At 39.0% G+C, this 21909-nt stretch overlaps 2 protein-coding genes across 7 annotated transcripts in view; one reads left to right on the forward strand and one right to left on the reverse strand.

The window, feature by feature from the left end:
* Positions 1 to 8761, reverse strand: part of TTLL7 (tubulin tyrosine ligase like 7) — a 65587-nt gene extending 56826 nt beyond the window's left edge. For 3 of the 6 annotated variants that reach the window (XR_010784074.1, XM_066555587.1, XM_066555592.1), the window contains exons 1-2: positions 8681 to 8761; positions 7036 to 7159 (exon numbers count right to left, since the gene is read on the reverse strand). The gene's annotated coding sequence lies outside the window, so the exon portion shown is untranslated. Of the gene's footprint in view, positions 1 to 5910; positions 6003 to 7035; positions 7160 to 8206; positions 8277 to 8680 lie in introns of those variants that run through there. The other 3 variants (XM_066555589.1, XM_066555591.1, XM_066555590.1) reach the window with 3 other exon arrangements.
* Positions 8762 to 8825: 64 nt separating this feature from the next.
* The window catches only part of PRKACB (protein kinase cAMP-activated catalytic subunit beta), an 81219-nt gene continuing 68135 nt past the window's right edge, over positions 8826 to 21909 (forward strand). The window contains exons 1-3 of the mRNA XM_066556096.1: positions 8826 to 8937; positions 14943 to 15084; positions 17123 to 17365. Of these exons, the coding sequence (XP_066412193.1) occupies position 17365 (1 nt within the window). The 5' untranslated portion in view covers positions 8826 to 8937; positions 14943 to 15084; positions 17123 to 17364. The remainder of the gene's footprint in view (positions 8938 to 14942; positions 15085 to 17122; positions 17366 to 21909) is intronic.

The raw sequence follows: 21909 nt of genomic DNA on the forward strand, positions 1-21909 counted from the left end.
GCTTCATGCTGCTCTCCACAAGTACCTTTTGTCCAACTAGCAGCTCACAATTTACTGCATTCAATAGATGCTCCTGAATACAGTTCTCTGTTATAAGGAAAGATAAACTGCGTGAGAAAAAGCATAAAAAATATAGAAAAGGAACAAGAATCCTGGGAAAAGAATTCATTGCAAAATATATGTGGTGGACAGAATGCATGAGCATTCAAACTGAAGGCAAAAGATTTCAATTAACATAGTCTGCAATAGTCATAGTGAAAAAAACCCACAAACAAACTGAACCTTTGCAGCAGCATGTGGCAGGTTGATATACCAAATTCTTCTGCATACAATTACTGATAGAGCAAAACATTTATTTATCATGGATTTTGCTGACAAGATTACATACTGCAGAATATACACTCATACCAAGACCTCCCACTGATATTGAAACAGATTTTAAATAATTCTGCAGTAGAAGTAGCAAAATGAAATCACTTACGGTTAGTATTGCATTGCTGGAACTATCTGAGGAGTCAGCTCTCCAGAAACAGGTTTTTCTATCAATAATTGACAGCTGATACAGTTTCAGGCAGTAATACACCAGGGAAGGATTGGCTGCAGCAGCAGCTCCTTCCCATTTAGCCTATCTCTAGCACTTTTTAGATCTCTTTCTTAACCCTTTCTAGGTATTTTCTCCCTGTGTTTTGGGTGGCAAGACAAAGGCACGATATACGCTATAAGAAAAGAATGCATTATTTCCCACTTTACTTAGTGACAAGAGTTGTGGGAAGAAAGTCAGTAGGATTTAGTCATAACAATAAGCTAAAAAGAGATACAATCTAAAAACAGAACATGACTCAGTGACTGTAAAGAGATATAACAGGGATATGAGCTACTGTAACCAGGACAATGGTTTCTCCAAATGTAGAATTAAGAGGTCAAGACTACAATAACACAAGGCACTGGTATAGAAGGCTAAAGAAGTTAATAATTTGCAATAAGAAAAAAGATTCTCATTCTCTTCCAGACTTGGACCAATGAGATCTGAGCTTTGAAATCAAACCTACCCAGTTTCAGTGAAGCCAGCATTACAACCTTATAGATCAATTTTTAAACCAAATTGAAATATTAAATGTAGTAATGGAAAGAGAAAAGGTACATCCTTTACTGGAATAGCTGTTTCTGTAGTATTCTGAAACAATTCACACTCCTCAAATTGGTTGCTTTCTTTTACAATGTCAATTTATACCAATAAGAAATTGTTTTCTGATATCACTTCAAAAGATGGCTTTTCTTTGTCATATTATTCTTTTACATTAAGAAAAGATTGCTCTGATTTGACAGCTCAGTACACTTTAATAGACAGTGGGCCACAAAGGACATCTGACAATAAAAGGTTTGAAAAAGTTCCTTTGTTCAAATGGATTACTCTTCCCCCCCACAGAAAAAAATAAATAACAGCCACCAAAAAGAACAATCATGGAAGAAAACTGGAGGTACCAAAACTAATGTTTTGCATTAGTTTTATAGGAGTCAGGCCCATGGGATGTGCCAGACAAGACTGACTGCACCACTAGTGCCATACCTATCCTACAAGGATGTGATGCCTTAAGTTTTAGCTTTCATGTTATCCAGATTCTGTGCTGCATTGGTATATAACTCTGAACTTCATATAAAGAGTTAGAAAGTTCTTCTCACAGTTTAGTTAAATAAAACAATCCCTTTCCAGCCCAAAAGGTATAAACAACAGCAAACTGAGAAGAACAATCTGGGAGGATAAGACTTCATAACCTAAAGCTATAATTGGACAATTAGCCCCAATATATAAATGGACCAAAACTTATAAAAGTGTGAAAATGTGTGACCCACTGTCTCTCTTGGGTGTAGCGTTGGCCAGGCTCTTGTACTGCCCAAGGTGTATCCTTTCAAGGCTTTTTTAATAATTACCTATTTATTTGTTTGTTCCTTTAACACTGTCTAGCCTCTGCTCTAGGTAGCCTCTCAAGGCATCAGATGAAGTATTATGGATAGAGTCTAGTGAGATGGGAAGGAATATATTCACATAAACTAGCCAAATGCCAGCCTTTGGAAATCAAATGCAGGTAGAATACAGCTGGGGAACAGAGTGTGCAAAGGTTGCAGTGTATGTAAAAGACATTTCCCCTTACTTCCTACTCTCCTAATTTGTAAATTATAGGAGCAGAAGCTCTCTCTGAACAACAGAGAATGTCTCTTGCTTGCCCATCCTAGAGAAGGATGAAGGCCCCTACTTCAGTCATGATTGGCCAGGTATGTCTTCCAAAACTGAAGAAATTACTCAAGGACTCCAAAACAACAGGGAATTATAGGAGAAAACTTAGTGCAGCCAACTGAGATGCAATTTCATGTGGAAGAATAGAACAGGGAGTGAAATCTGGACATCTCTCCTGAAGTCTCTTCCCACAGATGACTTTTCTCTATGGCTCCTCATACTGTCTTGGTTCCAGGTGTCATACATCCAGCTGTTGCAGAAACTCAGCTTCAACTGTACTATTAATCTGTTATCCTCAAACAACTGGAACTGTATTATGCATGCATATCCCATGACTGAGACTTTTTATTTATCAATGAAACTAAATGGTGTGTTGACTATCTGTTTAAGACCTTCCCAAACACACATTCACAAGAATAGATCTTCTTTTTTATTTTCATTTCTAATAAATTTTATTTCATTTTCCCATAAAATATCAAAGACTTGCTTCCTGTATGTGCTTGTATTCCTGAGTGTTGCTTTTGGCAAAAAGGCCACAATGTCCTTTCATTTTCTCTTCATACCTAGAGGCAACAGAACAAAGTAATATATAGGCTTTTTTAATTGACTGCTCGAGGTCATTAACTGCATAATTTCTCAACTGGTGTCCAGACTTTCAAATCTAACTCTGTATTGTTCCCTTACTTGTCTTCTATTTCTGCACTTGTGGATGCTGCTCTGGGTCAATATTTGCCACTGTCTAAGCTGAGTTGCCAACTAAGCACCACGCTGCCACTCGCTCCCTTCCCTACCACCTCAATCTCCCAGCATGGGTGAGAGAATCAGAATCAAAGTAAGAAAAGTCATGGGTTGAGACAAAGACAGTTTTATGGGGAAAGCAAGAACTGCATGCACAGGAAAAGTAAACAAGGAATTCATGAACCACTTCCCATGGGCAGCAGGCATTGAACCATCCCCAGGAAACCAAGGCTGCATCACGAGTAACAGTTCTTTGGGAAGACAAAAGACACCACTCCAAACATCCCCCCCTTCCTCCTTCTTCACCCCTCTTTATTTGCCAAGCATGACTGTCATATGCTCTGGGATACCCGTTTGGTGGGCTGGGATCTGCTGTCCCAGCTGTGTCCCCTCTCAATTTCCCAAGCATCCCCAGTCTCCATGGCAGTACAAGAAGCAGAAAAGGCCTTGGCTCAATGTCAGCCCTGCTCAGCAATAACAAAAACATCTCTTATCAACAGTTTTCAGCACAAATGCAAAATGTTGCCCCAAACTATGTACTGTGAAGAAAATTAACATTTTCCTAGCCAAAACCGGCACGATATCCTACAAGACTCCCAACTCTATGAATGTGAAACAAGTTTGGCTTGAAATAGCACTGATTCCTGTAACTCCATACTTTATTTTATTCACTGGATATCTCCTTTCCATCCTCAGAAACATTATTTTCAGTAAATGCTCCCATTTCTTAAGTGGCACAAAATGTACCAAACTCATGTTCTCAGGTCATTCTTGCTCATTTTTAGAAAAAAAAAATCTTTTTATTCAAACTAATGCCTAATTGTTAATGCTCACTAGTACTTTATAGTCTTTCAAAGACTTCAAGTTGACATAAAAAGTTAGGATAGTATTATATGCCTCTAAAAAGCCCCATGAAATAAAATGTAATTCAAAGGGCAGTTTTTTCTGGGTGTGTAAATTGCACATCTTTGAGATTTCTTTCACCAGTAATTCACATGAAGTGTTTTTGCATGTTTCTCCCACCTTCCACAAAACCAAGATAAGCTTGGAAGGATAAAACACTATTACAAATTCACAGAAATTTCATGTTCAATGAACACTAAACACTTGACAACCACCCACAAAAGCACAGAAAGCACAGTCTTCTATCACATAGCTCTATTCTATATTATTCAAGAGAAGTTCACTCTGAGCAAGCAGATAAGAATGATTTCATCAACAAATCACACAATATTCTGTCCTGTCAGTCCACTTGTTTTTTGTGGTCGTAATCAGTATCAAGATCTTTGCCCCTTCACCTGCAACAATTCAGTATTAAGCATCTGATTTCATTTTCTCATGCTATATTCCAGTGCTTCCACTGCACCCTATAGGGATATAACTGTGTTGGTTTTCAAGTGCTAAAAATAAAACAAACACATGTCAACCCAAGGACAAAGTTGAAAGGAAACATACTTTAATGTAACCAAAGAAGAATATATTTAGCATTTTGCTACTAAGCAAGGATGAAAATAAACATGTCAACACATTGCTGTGTCTAACTGTGAAACCCACACCCTACTCAACTCTTTCTGCAGCATTTATTATACATGAAAAGTGGATTTAGTCTTCATTTCTTTATTCTGAAGAGTGACTGTTACTACTCCTGGCCACAAAGGGCTCCTGAACCACAGTGTAAAGCACTTCCATCCTTTTAGGCAGTCAGTTTTTCTATCAATTAACAGTAATGTAGCCATCTAAGGTGCATTTGGACAGTAGTGCATATTAAACTTCAATCTGGAATCCTTCCAAAACCAAATACAAGCATAAATGGGAAGTGGCATGACACTCACTCCACTCCAGAAAGTAAAAAGTGATCCCTAAATCAGAATGTTTTCTTGTGTCTTTCTTTCATTATTGTTAATTTGGGCTCTCTGTAAAGCAGTACTGTTCCTCTGTCCCCAGAAATGAATGTTCATAAAAGTCCCATGTGATCATACTTTTTAGTACTGCCATTGAAACAATATGGATCTGTATTTTAACATTTTCAATTATCTGAACTTTACTATTTAACACTGGGAAAACAAATAGTACAATTTATATATACAGTGGTCTTCATTTTGGAGATCCTGTATTCTGATTAAAACTGATATTGAAAGCAAGAACCATTATGTCTGCTTTACTTAACCTTGCAAAACACAAAGCCAAAAATTTATTCTAATACATTAGAGGTTGTTTTGGAATTCAATGTTGGTAAATGAGTATAAACTAATGAGGTAGAATTATGAAACCATATTGTACAGTTGTATGAACTCTTCAGTGAGAAGGCAGGGAGGGAAACTGGGAAATGCTCTTAGCAAAAAGCTCTTATTTAACCCCTACAGAACCTGTAGGTTCTTGCCTTCACTGCCATGAACAAGAGGATTCAGTAGACTGGGGCACTATGGAATCTCCTGGTGTCAGAGATTCTGGCTCCAAGGGGTTGCAACCCTGGAAAAGGAACATTTGCTCTAATGCCCACCAGGTTCCAAGGCTGACTCCTTCAGAATGTCACCTTTTTTCTCACATATCCATACAATATCAAATTATTCTTTTACCCATCAGTGTAGTAGACATCAACAAATTCCATTCTAAATTTAAAAATACATTAGTATTTTAAATATTAATGTTTAAAAGGCTCACTGGTTCTGGTAAACTTTCCAGGAAGCTCATAATGTTTGCAAAAGGAGTAGTTGCAAAGTATCATTCTGGCAGGACTTTAGGTAAGCAATTATGGATCTCTAAAGAGTTCCTGTGCTTAATAAGGGCCATTTGACTTCCATCAGTAGGATTCAAATGGCCCCAATTAACTTCTAGGTATGTAGAAAATAAAAATTAATCGAGGGCTAAGTGTTCTGAAGTTCACAAGGGAAAAACAAAATCCAGCTAATATGCTCCAATATGAATGCTGTGGTACTTACAGTGAGATTCTTAGCTTTGACAGTTTGTATGCACCTTTCCAAATAAAATTAACTCCCTCTTTCAAGCAAATCCAAACTATTCCTTCCCCACTCAGATCATTGTAGAGTCACTGTCAGCTATGGATGATGGAAATACCTCATCAAAAAGAAAAAGACTGGATCACATTCATCGTTTTTGTCAGGGACTGATACAAGGCCTATCAAAAAAATTCAGTGTCATCATGGTTTAGGATTGCCCCAAAAGCCACAGCACTTCAAGGCAGTAATAACACTTGGAATTTTCTGAAGATTTGTGGAAACATATAAAAGTGAGAAATTAGCATTGTCAGTTTCTACAAGATATCTTTGCACTGATAAATCGTAGCACAAAATTTAAAAAACATTAGTAACTCATATAAAAAAAAAATCTTGCAACAGGCTGCCATGTGCATTTTTTAAGACAGGTGCTTTGCAAAAGTAGATGCAGGGTAGCTTGGAAGATGTTATCCATTTCTCTATTTCAGACATTAAGGTTTCATTTTAATTTCTTGTTGCATAAGGATTTACATACTTAGATTAATGTGTTCTCAATTAGTATGAGACATCTGCAAGTAGCTAGTAAATGCAAATATACTCCTTAACACAACATTAAAATATAGGCAAGGAAAAAATGGGGAAAAAAAAGCACAGAACATTAGAAAATGTGGATGTACAAGAAATTTGCCATATGTATCCTACAGAGATTTTAAAATTTATAATAAATATCCATGGATGGAGATTCAAAATCAAAAAATCATACTTCAGTCATTCTTGATGTTGACAATTCAGAGTGAGCACATTCAGCAGTCAGCATCAGTGTGCCACATTTCACCTTCAAAATTCTATTTATGGCCTTCATTACCAATATACAGCAGTAGAAACATCTTAAAGAAAAATCCTAACTATACAAAAAATCTGCAAAATGGCTTTGTGTCTAACTGCTTCTTGGTCAATTAATCTCCCAGTTCTTCAGAATTGTCCACAACTAAATCTATGATGCCAATTTACCACTATCAGCTTTGGAAGAACATGGGAACAAATTTTATTTTGATTGCAAACCTAAGCTTCAGATTACTAAAATGACTGCTAGATTACTGGAATAATTACCTAGTAACTGCTGACAGGCTTGATCTCCTGGCCTCTTCTAACACTCCCAAAGTGCTGGGTAGATCCCTTTGGAAATATGTGGAATGTATCCAAACCATCAGAAATCTAGAATAGGGGCATTTTTCTAAAAAAAAAAAAAATTAAATAAATAAATAAATAAATAAACCTGACAACTATTTTTCTATACTTTCTTGCATAATATCGTGCATACCTGCAGGTAAAAACATATATTATCATTATAAAAGAAGTCACATATTCTGTAATAAATAGCTCATGTAGTTTTCTGAAGCTTTGGAACATTTTTCTCCAGATAATCTTGCTTCAGAAGTAATAGCTCCATATGTCATCACAGGCATTATATTTACTCACCGCACAGGAAATCCAATCACATAATACCTGCTTCTCTATTTTGTTTATTTGTTTGAACTATCATTAGTTCAAACAATAACATGTCTTATTTCTACTAAAACCCCCATCACAGCACTTAAAACAGGGGTAAAAGCTGCTACAGATGCCAAGTCACTGTATATTTTGAGATACTCTGCAGTATTTGGGGGACAACCAATTCCCACAGAGCAACGTACTTCTAATCATTCCTGTGTGAAAAGAGCCAGCAGGATTTCTCTGAATATTGTTTAGATAGGGACTAAGACTCTGGTTAATTAATGAGAGATTTAGACAGAAAAGTATCCTGAACTAGGGGTGGGTGGGATGTGTGTGTTTCGTTGGTTTAGAGGGGGTTTAAGAAGGAATAAAGTCTAATTTTGGTACTCAAACTGCAAATACATAAGAAAGGCACAAAAGCGATCAATACTGAGACCTTAAGTCAGTTTCACAGAATTGAGCAGTACGTTCAAATTCCAGCATCAATTGCTTTTCCCTTTTGCTTACAACTATGTGTGGTTTCAGCAGCAGAAATTCAAAAAGATCCCACAGATTACGGGCTTCCAGCTAAGCACAGAAAGCACAGGAAGATATTTGACTTGCATCTCCAGAGATTTAACTTGTTCTACATTTCAGACTCCACTGGGTACCACTGCCAAAAGACGATCCCATTTTAACCTTAACGGGTTCTGAAGAGACCTGGCCGTACGTGCGATACTACCCGCACAGACGATGGGCTTCGCATGCAAAAATTGGGGGGAGGGCGGCGAGAAGAGAAAATTAATACCTTTAATCCTGGAATGCCTCCTGCTTCCCTATTCCTCACACTGCGACAACACGCGCAGTCATCCTCCCTCCCTGCGCGAGGGCTGCCCGCTGCATTGAGGAAACTTCCCGAGGGGCCGCTGCCCGCGCTCCCGCCGCACCTGCCCGCGGCCCCGGGCGGACAGCGCTGCCCCGTCTGCCCCGGGGCACCGGAGGAGCGGCGGGGCTGCCGGCACTTCCCCGCGCTCCCGCCCCGCAGCATCGCCCCGAGCCGGCGGCAGGTCCCGCTCCGGCAGCCGCCGGTCACGCGGCACCCCCGCAGCCCCCCGGCCGGACACGGCTTCCCTGACCGCCGGCGATGCTGAATCACGGCGGGCCGCCGCTCCGCCGCCTCCCCGCGGGGGTGGCAGCCTGTCCCCCGCCGCCGCAGGAGGAGGAGGAGGAGGAGGAGGAGGAGGAGGTGTCGCGCCCCGCCGGCCCCTCACCCTGCCCTCACCTGCCGGGGCGCGGGCGGGCGGTCCTGCAGCGCTCCGGTGCTCGCGGGCGGCGCGTGCTGCGCCTCACGGGCGGCGCGATGCCGGGCGGGGCGATGCCGGGCGGGGCGAGCCCCGGCGGCAGCATCCGCGCCGGGCACGGGCGGGAGGAGGAGCGGGAGGTTACGGCGGCGAGCCGGGACAAACCATTCCCTGCGAGGGGGCACTGCCGGCGGCCGGGCGGCCGGGCGGGGCGGGGAGCGCGGGCCCTCCCACACAGGTACGTGCGAGGTTCGCCCCCGAGGGGCGTCGGGCGGCGTCCGCGGAGCGGCGCGAGCGGCGCGGCGGGCGCGGGCAGCGCTGCCGGTCCGCCGGTGCCCCCCCCGCTCGCGGTGGAGCGGCCCGCGCTGTCTCGCTGCCCGGGGACGCGAGCGGACCCGGCGGCCACGCGGGCAGCTCCCGGGGCGGCCCGCGGCCGCCGGGAGGAGCGAGGCGGGCCGCGCCGCCCTCAGGGCTGGCTGCGGCCGTCTCCCTTCGGCCCCGCCGAGACGCGGGACCCATGGCCGGCTCCGGCTGCCGGGAAGCGCCTTAGGAATCCTGCGGAGTGCTCCCCGGCCGCTGAGCCCCGAGCGCCCGCGGGGCCCGCCGCGCGTGGGGCCGGGGCGGGTGGAGGCGCCCGCGGGCCCGGAGCCGCCGGCGGCTGCCCGCGCACGGCCCGGCACCTGCCCGATCCACAATGCCGTGCCCCCTGCCCGCGGCTCCGGACAGGTTTTTTTCCTCTTCCCCTTTGGAACCGTAGCTAAATGTTTTCCTCCCGTGCGCACAATCGCTGTTGGCCGCTCTGAAAGAGCCATTTCGGGCTTTTCCTGAATTACTTTGCATCCTCGCATAAAGGCACGTGACCTAATCAGATAAATGCAATAAAGATTGAAAAAATAGAGAATCGCTTGCCAAACAAAAATTTTTAGGAATTTTTCAGAAGAATAAAAAGTTTGACAAAAAAAGAATACTTACAGAATAAATCATAAAACCTCAACTGAAATTTAGTCAAGTATCTCAGTAGATTATGTAGTTTCCTCTGTATTTATCAAGGTTAGGAGCCCAATTCACAAGCAGTGGAAGTGACCATGGCATTTGATTTCATCTGCATTTTGTTTGCCATGGAACTAGCGGTAATCTTTTATCAACGTCTGGTTTATTAATTAATGAGCTTACGTTGTTCATCCTTTTACATTCTTACATCACACATTCCTCACTACTACATACCTTTAAAATCAATTCCAGTCTAGTCTTTTTTGCATTATCTCTTGGCTAAAATAAGGTCTTCCTTGAGAATGTCTACACTACCTCTTCAAGGCAGTTAGAAATAAATCTCTTCAGTAGGCTTAGTTTCAGGTTTTCTATTTCTGGGTCAGAAAGAACTGAAAAAAATTGATAATGTTAAATGAAAATGAAAATTTAATTGCAACTTGATCAGCATTAAGTTTTTTTTTTTACTCTCTTTTAACATCTTTTGAGGTAAGCTGATACTTTAATAGGAACAGATTGTGGGCTTCTTGCAAATGCTAAAATTATTGTTAAGGACAGAAAAACACATTAAAAATCCTTTGGGAAATCCTAGACAGATATCAGAATGTTTTCTCATGTGTGGTATCAATTTGTAGCTTGTAAAGTTGAAGAATTTACTTTCTACAGACATGGTATTTTTCATTGGGTTGGATGACAAACTATGTTGTGATTTCTACTGATATGCCAAAATTATGATTTATTTCTAGCCACAAGCATGTAATCTGATAGAAGCTCCCATGCTTGTTTGTGTGTTTGTAGGAATAGGTCTGAATTTTAGTGATAGAAAACCCATGCTAAAGCAGCAGGATCTAAGCTAGTCCCCATGTAAACAGTCAGCATTGTCAAGCTGTGCCAAAGCTGTGTTCCAGGATGCTCCTGAGGACAGGTTTGATTCTCTTTCCGTTAGTCATTTGGAATGCTGCCACTGACTGCAGATGAAACCATTTCCAAGGCTGCCATGCACTGCACGGTATCTCTGGGTCAGAGCTTGGGTTGGGCATGCAGCAGCCCCTGCCTGCTTTGTTTTAGTGGTGTGTCCACATTCCACAGCCCCAACCAGGCCTCTCCACCCCACTTTGCTCAGCAGAGGTGTGCACACACACAGAGGTGTGTGTGCACACCTCTGCTGAGCAAAGTACATTGGAGCTTGGGAAGAGCAGCAAACCACAAGGGAGTTTGTGATGAGAGATTGCACCCAGCTGTTGCTTTATGATTCACAGGCAAACCTGAAGTTTGGGATGGAGTTGTCAGCCTGCTTGCTCCTAGGAGGATTTTAGGATAAGCCTCCCCTTCCAGGTGCAGCTAATGCTTCCTCTTTTCAGAGGGCTGGTACCAATGGGTGCTGTTCTCAGCTGGGAACACATCTTCCCAGCAAAGGCCAGAGCCTCACAGCAGAAATGCTTTTTGTCCTCTCCATTCCTGGGAGGCAGGAGGCATTAATCTCTTCCTGAATGTGCTTTTAGTTGTTGTTTCCCAGAAGCAGATCAGATTTACTCTTTTTAATGTGATCTGCACTCTGAATCACTCTGAGAGTAAATGGTACTCACTACCTCCATGTTGAAACATTAGAGCTTACAAAATATAGTAAGGAACAAAGCGGGGTATTAAATACACAGATGCTTAATTAGGAGCATTAAATAGAGTTATATTTTTAATATTGAGCTAGTTTAAATATTGTATATTGATGCACTTGAGAACAGATGTGCCTAGATAATTATTGCATATAGAAATAGTAATAAAAATACCTTTTACATAGCTTGAAGATTATCTTATGAATTTCATAAATGAACAAACCAGAAAGATGGAAAAACAGATCAGGAAGAAAGTCCTTTCTCAGAAATCTACATATTTCTAAGATTTTTCTTAGGTTTTTCCAATTTTTCCATACAGAAGTTCTGGATTCCTTAATGAATTTTAATAGTTACAGTTGAAAAATGGTGAGGGCAATCAGATCAGTTCTATCTTCAAGAGAAAGAATTATTATTTATTTGAACACAGTTCCTATTTCACCCTTCCTGTTACTACAGACATATTCCCTGAATAATTATGAGTACTGTACTGATGTATATGTAATCCATCTCCAAGTCAGTAAATACAATGTCCTCAAATTACAAAGAGATAATTAAATTCTCTAAAGAGCACTGGTATTTGAACAAAGTCACAAAATAGACCTGGAAATGCAGACCTATTTCTCCTACTTACTCAACTGCCAGCTTACAGAGCTGCAGTAGGATGCACAGTCTGGTGTGGTCCAGAAAACTTGAAGTTGCATTTTACCCCTGCTGTTGAAACAGGCTCTATCCCCATGCAACTGTTAGTACTCGCAAATGCCAAAAAGATCTTCAAAATATTAAATGTGACAATCCTGAAGTTCAAAAGCTTTGAAACAGAATCAGCATATAAATTTGTAATAGGAATAATATCTATTCCTATTAGCTAATAGCTATAGTGTGTTTTCTTCTGTTTGCACAACACTCAGAATATATTTACTGAGTAGATTACACTTTTCTAAACAGGTGCATTTTCCCACTTGCTAGAAAGCCATGTCCAAACATAATCTGTGCTGTCATAAACCATCCATGTCCTAGTGTCAGCCTAGAAAACATTACCAGTGAAGAAACAAGGTTCAACTCAACTTCCATCCCTACACTTTATATTCCCTTAGGATTCTTGCTGCAATACTTCTCAGGCCATACATAATTTTTGCTTCAAAAAGCAGCACCCATTTCTTTTATAAGCCATCTGCTCAGCGTGTTAGCAAAATCCATGCACCAGTTTCCCAGCAGCACCAACACCTGCTAACAGGGGATGGTGTTTCAGGCAGATATTGCCAGCCTGTCACAGCTTCTTATCTCCTCTCTCTCTAATCTTCAGAGCACTGTCTGGGATTATCTCCTGGAAATCAAATGCCCAGCAAGATGGCTTGTTACTTTTTTATGTATCAGCAAACATGCACTTGATTGAGTTCATTAGTGCTGTAAACATCTTTTATTATACAGATCAATGTGAATTTACAAGCTGTAGCAGTATGTTATTGACATAATGTAGCATTTCATATACAATAACTTTTTATAGTCCTCAACACTCCAAACATGCTCTGGCTGAAACTCAGTACTGATGTAAGCAGATACCACAACACCAAGGCTATCCACAGACTACAGTCAATTATCCTCAAGCATAATGAGGTTCCTTTGGTTCAGACATGATTTTGAACAGCTTTAAGATAGGAACACTTCTATTTTTAGCCACACAAAATATCATTTTGGAGCATCTGTATCTGTTTGGTAATCAGAGCTTGGAGGTTCTTTTTCAAATATCTTCAAGTTTCCATCTGCTGTTTGCCTCTGTTTAATAAAGGAAGTCCCAGAATTTCAGGATTTTGGAGAAACATTTCCTTTTGTTGAGCAGCCGTAGAGAAAGAAATTATTCTCCTGTATGAAGACTGTAAGATGAAATGAGGCATAAGTTGAAGGAAAATGGAAACATATATCTGTTGGTCAACTAAGTTACTATGGTCATCCAGGAAATAAAACCAGTTTTTGTAAATATTTACAAACTGGGGCAAGTTCATATAATGTTACTAAATACTTATGCTATTGCTGGCATGCAGGCCCAAGTAGAAAGAGGGGTGTGAGCTGCTTCTCCTTTGCAGTTGGACATAGTAATGAAATAATTTTTTTAAGCAATATGGTCAAATATGAGGAAAGTTGGCATGGGACTTCCACCCCAGCAAAGTTGTGCTTTTTCCAATGTATGTCCTTTCACAGTGTAAAAGTTCTCAGTATCTGTTCAATCCATACCTTGCCAGATATAAGTGGAAATTCCTCTATATAAGTTTGTTGACATAAGTCTGAAATGATTGGCTCATTACTTTCATGTAACAGCTAACAAATATTTAACCCCTCTGTTTATCATTTTTAATGGCAAAACATATTGCAAATGGTAACTTTTTCACCATTATTGGAATTTCACTAGTACTTTTAATTGTTTTCTAAAATGAAAATTTTTAAAATTTTTAAAATTTTTTAAAATCATATCAAAAAAGTCATATCAAAAAAGGTAAGTGGAGTTGTCATTTTTGTATAGTCAAAGTACTCTTTCTCATATACTTCTTTCATTACGTATAAATATTTAAACAGTATATATTTATGTCACAACAGAAAGCAATATAGAAAACAAGAAAAAAAGCTGCTGCCAGAAAACATGTTTATTTTTTCCATATATCACAAATTAAAACAGACTATAAAAGCATGAAACATTCAAAAAGAAACATGCAAAAAAAGTCTGTGAAAAAATCTATGTCTGCTCATATAGGTAAGGCTACACTGGATATGTCTGTCCCCAGATGACCTCGTTTTTCCTCAAGGTCCCCAGCTTTCTGAAGACCACACGTTGTTCCACTGATGTTTACAGGGATTGTCTAGGCAACCAGATAAAACAGAGATTTAAAGGGGCCTGCCCTGTCTGTGCTGTAGGCGCCAAACTCACATCAAGGAAAGGAGCCCTGCTTGTGGAGAAACACAGCCTGGGCCAGGAGAATCCTCCAAATTTTAGCCAATCCTTTCCTACAACTGCTTGCTGTAGCAAAGAAACAAAAGACTACTACAATTAGACTTACACAGACATGGTGAGTTTTGATTCAGACTATGGATTGTAATTTTTTTTACTATAATAGATAATATTAACATAATGTGCATTTCCTTATGATCTCATTGGATTTTTATGTCCAAGAAGTGACAGTGACAACATTATTGAGTGACTATGATTAATTATTTCAATTATGGTAGAAAACAGAGACCCCATTCAAAATTAGTCCCCCATTGTGATGCAGCTGTACAAACATTTATTAAAAGACTGTGTCTGGACCAGAAGTCTGCAAATTACTGCACTTGGAGTCATCAGGGAAAAGACAGCAGCACACATGGAACACACAGAGGCAGGGATGAACCTGGACTGTGTGTGTATTGCCAAGATTGTAACAAAATCACAGTTTCTCCTAATTAAAGCAACACTTTTTCTCTCCAAATGAGATAGGCTACCATCTCCTATTATCTTTCTTAAAAGACTATATTGCATATTTTCCTGTTGCATGAGGCAAGTTCTACAATTCTTCTATAATTATTTTATCTGTTCTCTCCTGCACATATATGTGCTCCAGTTGTCCTGCCTTCATTTTCTTCTCTCTGCCATTTTCAAACATTCTCTTCTGTCATGCAGCCCAGCCTTTCTCTTCCCTCCTTCCTTGAAATCCCAGCTGCCATGGAAATCCTTCTCTCCAACACCACTGGAACTCTCAGAAGCCTTTTACTTCTAACTGTATAACCCTAAAATTTGTGGATGAAAAAGCCCTCTCTAAGTGGTAAGTATTGATATTGATTGTGTTATTAATATTTGAATGTTAAAGGATTCATATACAAACCATTTAGCTCCCCCTTCAAACAGACAATAAATTGAAAAAAATATTCCTCCCTTGTCATCCAGAGGGAAAATGAACTTTAAACCTGGATTTAACATTTCTAAGAAATTATAGGAATCAGTTATTTACCCAAGGACCATTTCTAACATGTCTTTTGTGCCTATTCAATATACTATCCTGTGCTAACTTTGAGGAATGGATATGGCCAATTATACTCTTGTCTCTTCAGTAAATTGGTGCAATGTTATTGCAGAAATGAAAAAGAGGATGCAATCCTTGAGATAGCTTAGTAACAGGCACAAAACTAGAAAACACACCCAGGCCCAGTGTTGCAGGTAACATCCTGATGTCACCGATGGCAAAACTTCATTTGAGTATGAAGAAATCAAGATTTCATTTGAGACTTCACAAAAATAGTTTCTCATCAGTAATGGCTTCTATGGCCTTTGCTCCTGCTTGTGTGTGCCCAGGGGATCAGAAATCTAGTTTGTCTTCTCAGTAATGATGAGGAAAGGCCCTGACTGATTTAAACATCTCTTCATTTTTGTTCAACACTGTCAGTAAAAATTAAGATATAACGTACCAAATATTTGGAGGAGGCAAGGGATGCCAAGCACCACCAAACTGTGCTGCTGAATTCCATTGGTTTTGTGAACTCTTACAAAATAACAGTTCTGGTAGTAAATCTGCAGTACAGTGAAGGGAAAGACCAAGTAAATGGAATAGGGTGGCAAACAAAACGAACAGAGGCCAAAATGGATTGGAAAGAAGGAAAAGCAGAGTGTGAAAATAGAGGCATATAAAGTCTTTGGAGGATAGAAAAGAACATTTTCTAGGAGGAAATGGAAATATAATTTATTTTAGCAGTATAAAAAATTAAAACAAGGAGGGACAAAAAATATCTGATTAAATCAGACTAACTTTTACTGTGATAAAGTAGATGGAAGGGAAGATTTCTGAGGAGAAATATCAAAGGGCAAGCTTTGATATCTAGCTGCTTCAAGTGATGCACACATATAATACCGTCACCTCTGAGTTAAAATGTTGCACCTGAGCATAAGAAATAAATGCAGATGTTATCCCTAAGACAGATTTCTATACATCCTCTGTTAGAGACCTTGATTGATTCATGTTACCTGAAGTTATTTGAAAGGAATTACAGCATTGGAAACGAGAAATGCTTGAGGATAATTTTTATATGTAGACATTTATTGGCTAATATATTACTTGGGGATGCATCTACTCTTTGCACAAAAAGAATGGAGTTCTTTCTTGTAAATGTGATGGTTAAAATCATAATACCAATTTGAAAGCCCTGTCTGTCACATTCATGTGCAAAACCTGTACTGCACGTGGTTGCCATCTTTTAAAATCAATTTGAAAAATAAAAGCTTCACTGGAAGCATTACATTTATTTCAACTATTATTAGAAAATTACCTCTATGTTTCAGATGTGAAACTGAGTTTAGAGAAAATCTGGCTTGGGCTAAATGCAAATAGAAGTTAAAGTTCTCTGTTTCATGTGATTAAAACAATGCTTGAAAACACTCAACTTCTCTTTCTTGGTGAATCAGCCATACATCTATCAAATATACAGAACATCTTCTGATATCGAAGTATAGTCTGACAATGGCTTCTCAGGCTCTGGAGTTGAGGGGAAAAACTTTTACATTGACATTTGCATTACAACCACTTGAAATAACCACTTCTTCTTTGTGCTAATGAGAATTAATAAGTTCTTGGCATGCACTGTAGATATTTCTCCTTTTAGCTTTGTGAGCCAAAGACAAACAAAAAGAAATCCAAAAATAGTAAATAAACTTTTAATCCAGTTTTGGCTGCTTTTTTCTATATGGAAAGTGGCTAAATTTTACTCTTTTTTTCTTGCATGCATTTTTTTTCAATAGATTCACCCCTATGAATATGATATTATTATTGGTTTTGTTTAGTATTTCTCCTAATGGTCTAAATATTCTTTTAGCAATTTAGCTTCCTGGCTTGTAAGTGTAAGGAAAAGACACTGCAGGTACCTGACTGAAGAACATCTGCTGAAACCATCTGAGCCTGGAATGACCACTCATTCGTGGCACTAGCAATATAAAAAAATATTAAAAAAAATAAAAGACACTGAGAAGAAATTAAAGCATTTAAAGGCTCAAACTCTGGAAATAGCAGAAACTACTGGAAAAGAAGGCAAGAACACTTCAGTGTACATCTGGAAACAGTAAGTGTTATTTAAAAGCAAGTCTATCAGAAGCAGGTTTTCCGTCTGAAAATAGCAAGTGCTGATGCATTTGGCATATTTAACACTTCTCTGCAATCTAAGAAAAGGAGGATATTCATGAAGCTGGTACAAAAAATGAGAAGTATTGCATTCTAAATAAAAATGAAGCATATTAAAGTGATATGCTTTGGTCCTGGATGTTTAGAAGTGTATTTTACTTTATAATATTGGGATGACAAGATTATAAGATTATATTTACTATATAAGATTGGGGTGCTAGAAGTGTATGATAAAGTGTGGCATTACCTTGCCATAGGCTAAGATCTATTGAAGATTTTTAGATTAAAAAAAAAAAATCTAAAGCCCTTCCAACTTTAAAAAGCCACTGGTTTTCAACAGAAAGTGGAGCAAATAATACAGAAATAGACTCCTGGGAGAAGCAGTCTCCAGCTGAGGCAATTTAGAATCTGCCAAGAAAATAGTACTTGAATATTCAAGTGTTGGACTGGACTGTACTTGGAACCTTAGATATTACCAAGAGCTGAAAATACCATAAGACAGAGATATCAGAGGCAGAAAAACACCCTGAGCTGAAATTCCTGAGCAAGGAATAACAACACAAATAAAGCAGATGGAAGACTCTGAACATTAAGCAAAACCTTGTATTTGTCTTCCAGGTGCCAGGGGTCTGAACCATGAAGAAACTGCATGTTGCTACCTTGGGTGATGGTTTTCTGTAGAATAAAAACACTTGCAGCAAAAGATTATGTGTGCAGAAGAAATAATAAACATAAGAGCAAATGGGACATATTACCTTCATTAGGCATATATGCACATCTCCTAGTATTTCTAGGAACTGTGCTGTAACTGAAATAAAAACAGCAAGTTGTAGAAATATAAAGGGGTAAAAATACAGGTTTATGAAAGTGATTTTTTTCTATTTAAAAATGTGCTTCTAGAAATTAAAAAAACAAACAAAAACCAAAAACAAACAGAAACAAACAAAAAACAAAACAAAACAAAAAAACCAGGAAAACCATCTTGGACAGTTTTCCTATTTTTGGATGGCACTACTAAAGATATTACAGCAGAAAAGCTGATTATGCATTAAGAACTTTTCCAGCTAGACTTCTTTAGCCAATACAGTAATATGTGACAGAGGGACACAATTTACAGGACATACATTTGAGCATAATACAGTGAAGCCTAGATTTAGATGTGAGACTACTAGTTCCTCATCATTCCTCACTTATTGGGTGCAGAGTATGTAGGAAAGCTTGCTAAACTGTTTGAACTTTCCCAGCTAGAATTAAAATGACCTTCAGGTAACCTAGCATATTTCACTTCCAAAGTGAGTTATGCTAAACTGAATTAAGGTCATTTTTAATTCTGAGGAAAAATAGATACTGAGGCATTTAATATAGCTTAGTCTACTTTAAACTAACAGTTGTAATTAACTTAGAGATCTCTGTAGAAAAAACCTAAAAAGATAAATTAAAAACACCACTGGTTTTGTTTTTTGTTTTTAATCTTGTCAGTTCTGTAGAAGGTGATTCAGAGTCTTAATATACAGTAAGAACAAACAGTATAATATTGATCACCTCTCAATTATGGTAAACTTAAGTAATTAAGGATGCTATCCTGAAAGTGGCTTACTATATAGTTTTTTAAACAGCTTTGCATTTTTTAATAACTTTGACTACACAAGTAGTATTTCTATTCAAATCTGTAGGAGTAAACTAGAATCAAATATCAGACAAGTATACCATCAGCTCTGACTTTCATTTCATTCCTGCTATAGTTCACGTGCAACAGTAAAAATATGTTGCTAAACTACTAAAAATACAAGAAAAAATGTGATTTTTTTTTGTTTACCTTACCCTACTCAATATGTACATAATCAACTTATATGGAATAATCTGCAGAACAATTATAAGCAACTGGAAAAAAGTGCTGCTTGGCTGATAGCAAGAAACTACACCCACTGCCAAATGATCATAAGAGATAAAGGCCAAGAACTGAGCAGCTGGACTTGCCCATTAAGGCAGTCTGTAGCTTATCTCTTAAAAAAACATGTCTGTTGTGCAGGACATTGACCTCAACACAGCACCTGTCATCTCCTGTGGTGAATTATTATGTAGCCAATATCCATAGAAAATTTGATCAAATGCTCTCTTCTAGGGGGTAATACTGACAGCAAAAGCATAGAGCCTTTTTTGTTAAATTAGGTCTAAAACATAAAAAAAAAAACCCTCATCTTGCAGCTTTATGGCTCTTGAGAGGCTTGTGATGAACCATAGTTAAAAATCAGTAAGGGAATATATAAACTCTTCTGTTTACATGGGGGTTTTTTTGACCAGTGGCTATCTTGGGAAATATTTGAAAAACATCTAATGCCAAGAAGGAAAGGGTGGCAGTGGTGAAGTATTAGCTGCTGGTGGAAACTTCCTTTGGAGCTTTTTGCTTTAAGTCTACCTAGTCACACTGAAGGAAGCCCAAGTTGCCCTTAGTTAAGGCTCCTTCCAAAATAAAATGTCCCTCAAAATTGTAACATCCATGGTGACACAAACACCTTCCTGAGGCTCCAGATTCCTTTTGGATTCACAGTTGAAAAGCATCAAAGAACATTTTTCAGGACATCTGAAACTGGCAGAGCAAGTTCTTGGCCAAGTTGCTTTACTTTCATAGTGGATTCAGGGCCTGGCAATCTCAGATATTGTAGAAATATGATGTAAGTCCTTTCACTTCTCTCTGAGTGGGTGGGTCCTCAACTGGAATGAATTTGGCATCAGTGGACTAAGCCTTCCCTGCAGAAGGATGTAGTTTATTGCTGTCTTTATAGCTAGTACAGGGAGCAGGGGAAATTGCTGTACTCCTGCTTTCATCCTTTCCCTTAGCACATCTACATCACATAATTGATATATTCTTGGCAGGTCTGAAATTATGCTGCAGTGATGAATATTCCTGTTTCTGGGTCAGAAGCTGTAAAATTTGGAAAATATCTTCCATATTCACAAAGAAATACATATGCTTCTTAGCACGTTAGCAACCTGCTAGAAAAGCATCCCACACTGGCAGAACAGGGGTTAGCTGAGAGCAAGAAATGTGCCAGTAGCCTGGAACAACCCAAAAGGAAAACAAGGAGTTAAATGCCAAATATATCATTCTGTTTAGGAGAGAGAAGGAGGCTGCCAGAGGTATTCATAGATGCTGGAATGTGGGATTTTGGGAAAAGCAGTCTAATTTGGTATTCAAAGCCCGAAGTTTACAGGCACTGCTGCAATTGTAAGGCCAGCTGGCCACAGAAAGAGAACCCCAACTAAGGCAGGTACATGGTCACAGCTCAAGCAGAGCCTACACCCTCAGGCTAAGGATGATCAGTATGGATGGGCTGAACCATCAATCTGTCTATGCCAACCCCTTGCAATGCAGGCACACCTCAAATCTGAGAGAAGAAAATGAAGATGTGTAATGATTTAAATTTAGTGACTTGTTTCAAATGTGTATTGAAAACAACTGCTGTAGTTGCTACAGCAATGCCACTATCTCACCTAGAAATCAGAATGATTATGAAGTGAAAGGATATGTGGCTCCAGAAGTAATTACCACATGAACAGGTGATTTCTGCTAAAAACACCTGAGAGTCTTTAATCTAGAAAAAATTTATCTTTTTTGTCCTGAAATGACCCTCTCATTTTTAGCTCTATGTAGGGAAAAATATGTGAGTTTCATGAGGGAACTATACATCTGATACAGAGCTTTAGGCTTTATCAGAGTGAAGGATTGGTCTTGCTAGGATATTCCTAGCTGATAGTTCCCAAGAAATATGTTAAAAATGGACGAAAACCTGCTGAGAGTCACTGAAACAACATCATCAAATCCAAACTGCTAAAACTGCTGAGTTGACTTTCTTAGAGTATATTTTTTAAAATCTCATATAGATCAGCAAAACAAATGAAATTTGAATTTTCAGATTGGGCCTTTAGTGAAATATATTAACGTACACAAACAGAACATTTTTCATATTTGCATTACTTTATTTTTTAACCAATTGTGTGGACAGAAAGAAGGCAAACTACTTGTAAATAAGCAGTGATATGAGGTATTTCAGCATAAAAGGATTTTATACAAGAAAAGTAAGGAAACTAAAGATTAGGACTGGAATAAGAGTTGACAGTCTGAATGCTGATTGTATACACATAATATCTATAATCATTGGTATGTTTTGCAATTAATCAATGGCTATTAACTTGTTAATACAGCATAAGATGTGTGAGTAGTGTGAATGTGAATACAAACATCCATCTCTAACTATTTCTGTTATCTTTGCTTACACATGTAATGCTACAACCATGGCTATAGTTAATTTAATATTTCACAGCACTGTTGAATTATATTTGTTAGGTTTCTGATAAAGAGAGTATTTGGGTAAAAACATTTATGGAAATCCATCAGTGCATGTGCATTAAGAGCATGTGGTTATTTGGGAACCAGTGTCATTGCGTTGGTGCACACATACACACACACATATATACATATATATG

This window comes from Molothrus aeneus, chromosome 9 (assembly GCF_037042795.1).
Source record: "Molothrus aeneus isolate 106 chromosome 9, BPBGC_Maene_1.0, whole genome shotgun sequence".
In the NCBI taxonomy this organism is placed as follows: Eukaryota; Metazoa; Chordata; class Aves; order Passeriformes; family Icteridae; genus Molothrus; species Molothrus aeneus.